This window comes from Phaseolus vulgaris, chromosome 11, assembly GCF_051622355.1.
Source record: "Phaseolus vulgaris cultivar YP4 chromosome 11, ASM5162235v1, whole genome shotgun sequence".
In the NCBI taxonomy this organism is placed as follows: domain Eukaryota; kingdom Viridiplantae; phylum Streptophyta; class Magnoliopsida; order Fabales; family Fabaceae; genus Phaseolus; species Phaseolus vulgaris.
Window position 1 is genome coordinate 46,143,596 of NC_143508.1, and position 3,752 is coordinate 46,147,347.

General features: G+C 45.4%; 1 protein-coding gene across 1 annotated transcript; it reads right to left on the reverse strand.

Annotated features, from left to right (window-relative positions):
* Positions 1 to 506: 506 nt before the first annotated feature.
* On the reverse strand, positions 507 to 2,093 carry LOC150023297 (uncharacterized). The gene has a single exon (XM_090297793.1). The coding sequence runs from the start codon at positions 2,091 to 2,093 to the stop codon at positions 507 to 509; it is 1,587 nt and encodes a 528-aa protein (XP_090153919.1).
* Positions 2,094 to 3,752: the final 1,659 nt, after the last annotated feature.

A 3,752-nucleotide genomic window follows, 5' to 3' on the forward strand; every position in this document is an offset into this window, starting at 1 on the left:
CGGTCACGGTGGTACATTTGTATTTGGTTATAACCCGAATAAGCGTCAAGGAAACTTAGGATTTGATGACCGGTCACACCGTCGACCAGTCGGTCGATTGTAGGTAAGGGATACGAGTCCTTTGGGCATGCTTTGTTAAGGTCTGTATAATCTACACACATTCTCCATTTTCCATTCGCCTTTTTGACCATCACCACATTGGCTAACCACGTTGTGTAGTGGGCCTTCTGAATAAAACCAGCTTGAACTAGTTTGTCTGTTTCCTCCGGTGCGGCTTTGCGTCGTTCTTCACCTAGTTTCCTTTTCTTTTGAGCGATCGGCCTGGCCTCTTTATAGACAGATAACCGATGGGTGATAACATCTGACTTTACCCCTGGCATGTCTGCAGCGGTCCAAGCAAAGAGGTCAGCATTTTTCGTTAACATCTTACCAATCGCCTCTCGGTCGTCCGACTTGAGAGATGTTCCCATGTGTGTCTTGCGGTCTTTGTCACGGAGGAATATGGGTTAAAGATCTTCCCCTGCTTCCATCCGGGGATCATCCAACCGAGGATCCAGATCGACTAAAGCGACTAAGTGTCTTCTAGATTCTCTTCCTTTAGAACGTCTTTCCGGTGATCGGCCTCTCCGCTCTGTGGTTCGGTCGGCTGACGTGGTATAAAGCCTTCGGGTTGGCTCCACCTTCAGGCTAGCTACATAGCACTCTCGTGCTATCTTCTGGTCTACATGTACGGTTGCTATATCTCTATTGACTGAGGGGAACTTCATAGCTAAATGAGGGGTTGAGACAATGGCTTTCAACCTATTGATGGATGGACGACCGAGCAAAATATTGTACGATGTGTTGGCGTTGACGAGTAGGTATCGTATGTTGATGGTCTTACTGAGGTAGTCGTCGCCGAATGTGGTGTATAAATCAATAAATCCTCTTGTATCTACTCTTTCTCCTGAGAAACCAACTATTTGTTCGTTGTAGAGTTGTATCTTGGCCTCCGAGATCTTCATCTTCTTAAACGTTTCCCAGTAAAGGATGTCGACCGAGCTGCCTTGATCTACTAGGACTTTTGCGATTGCAAATTTGTCTATTTCCACGGTTATGACCATGGGGTCGTCCTGAGCGGGGTCGATTGCTGTGAAATCGTCATTGGTGAAGGTGATTGGCGGTATATGCGGTCGACGGTGTGTGGAGGCCGAATGGACGGATTGGATCGCCCTTAAATGCATTTTCCTTGCCGTGTTGGAACATCCACCACCTGCAAACCCACCTGCAATGTAATTAATTTCTTGAGGTGTGCCAAGTGACACCGGTCCGGCGATTGTATTGATAACCGCTCGAACTTTTTGCTTGGTCCGACTTCTACGCTCGGGACTTTCGCTTTTTGGTCTCGTTCGTCTGACCGGACTTTCACTTCGTTTCCTTCTGTTTGAGCGGTGACGATCGTCACGAGTTCGGTCGTCTCTTCGTCCCGAACGCTCTCGGGCGTCATGATCACGCTGTGGTGACCTAGGTGTAGTGGTGATTGTCTTCACAAATTTGCGAAGGTGACCGGCTTGAACAAGTTCTTCTATTTTATCTTTTAATGTTTGGCAACCTTCGGTCGTATGTCCGTAGTTGCGATGGTATTGGCAACGCTTACTCGTGTCGGCATTAGGAGGAGTTTGTGACTGTTTCAATGCTGGAATTAGCTCAATCTGTAATGCTTCATCTAAAACCTTACCTCTTGGCACAACCAATGGGGTATAGCTGTGGAAGCGGGGACCTCTATTGGAACGATATCGGTCTCGGTCAGTCGGCATCGTGGGGGGACGAGTCCCTTTACTTGTGTCTGCGTTCTCAACATGCGCCTTTCTATGATAATCAATATGCTCCTCTATCTGCACGAATTTTGTTGCTCTTGTTCTCAATTCATCCATATTGTATGGGGGCCGTTTGATAAGGCTTTCAGTGAACCTGCCAGGTAGTATGGCCGAAACTAAGTGATGCATTGCTATTTCTGGATTCAGATTGCGTATGCTCATACAAACTTTGCTAAATCTATCCATGAAAGCTCTCAAGGACTCTCCCCTTTCTTGTTTGACGTTAAGCAGGGACATGGAGGACGTTCGATGAGGTCTACTTGTAGCATATTGTGTAGTGAATTTCAATTCTAAAGCATCAAAGCTTGTAATGGAATTAGGGGGAAGGTCCGAGAACCATCCGAGGGGACCTTCCTTGAGTGATGTAGGAAAAACTTTTCACCATACCGTCCGGTCGATTGTGTAAAGTGTCATCTGCGTCCTGAAAATATTCAGGTGTTCGTCCGGATCTATGGAACCGTCATAGAGATTCATGGTTAGCCCTCTCCATTTACTAGGGAGAGGTGCGGCTATAATATCGTCTGTGAACGGATGGCCCCTTGGGTTTGTTACTCTATTTGGTAATCCCTGTCTTACACTCTGATGAGTTTGCTGGACGAACGATGTGTGAGGTACAGTTTGGGCTACCGTCTGAACTATTGTCTTTGTCCCGGATTGGTGTGGTGGTGGAGTAGGTGCACATGAATGTCCTTCACGTTCAGATTGTTCGAGTCTTTCCATCAACCTTCTATTCTGCTCTTTTAACTGATCCATTTCCTCCACATGCCGCTGACGTTCTTCTTCCTGTCTTTTCTTCTCCTTCTCCTGACGTAACTGGTCTGTTACTCCTTTTTGCAGTAACTCCTGCATCTGAACTTTGGAGGGCTTGGAGCATCATCTTGTGTTCTTCTGTGGTGTTGGCATTGTTGGTGTTATTTGTTGTTGAAGCCATCTCCACTTGTTGTAATCCTTATGTCTGGGAGTAGTGATTACCGAGTCCCACGGTGGGCGCCAATTGTACCTGTATGGATATTGGGGGCGGAGTAATGTTGATACACGTCGATACAAGGTGTCTACTTCACTTTTGGTTGTCCTGTTCTTCGAGTCTTCTTTCTCTTCGCGTGCTCCGGTCGGCCGGCAGGGGTACCTGCGATTGTACTCCGACGCTCAAGTCAGCGATGGTGCTCAAATGAGAATTCTCTGATAGTATCAAAAAACGTACATTTTTCCCTTTCAGAAGTCCCTTTAATAGGTTGACTTGGGCCAAGCAGTTGATGGTTAGAGACATGTTTAGCGGTTTCTAGGTCGTGCTTGGTGATGTCCTGAAAACTAGGGGAGTGACCCAGAGAACGTGTTTGACTTATTCAGCGGGAATCATAACTGCTTCGTTCCACGTATACCCACTTCTTTTATTTAATGAATCCATTTAATACGAACCTTTCGGTCGTCCGGTGCCGACCGGTACAGTAGGTTTGCTGAAGAAGCTTTGGAACAGAGTGAACACTCAGAAGTTAGCCATCACACAGCAGGTTTGCAAGAACAGCCTTCCCATGGCTCTCAACTGATAATTTATCGTGGACAACTTCCATCTCTGATTAGTGTTTCTCCCACCATTGATATTCATTTGCCTGAACCAAAATAAATGTTGATCTCTCAATTTTATGTAATACACTTCAGCATAGAATGACAAAAGCTTCTTGCAATATACACACTTTCCGACTTTATGATTGCAAAAACAGATCATGTAATTGTTAAGTTTGCTTTATTTTTAAATGAATTTGCAGTTTTACCTTTTGTAATTTGATCTCGACAAGTATGAGTTTACTGCAGTTTGAATTACAAAGCCTCAGTGACTAAGCATATTATATTTTTCATTTTTCACCTGCCATTGATTCTTCCATTGGTAAACTAAACCTC

What these genes read in the sequence shown, in the direction of transcription:
- LOC150023297 (XM_090297793.1), bottom strand. Translation starts at nt 2,093, where the DNA reads ATGTCCCTGCTTAACGTCAAACAAGAAAGGGGAGAGTCCTTGAGAGCT.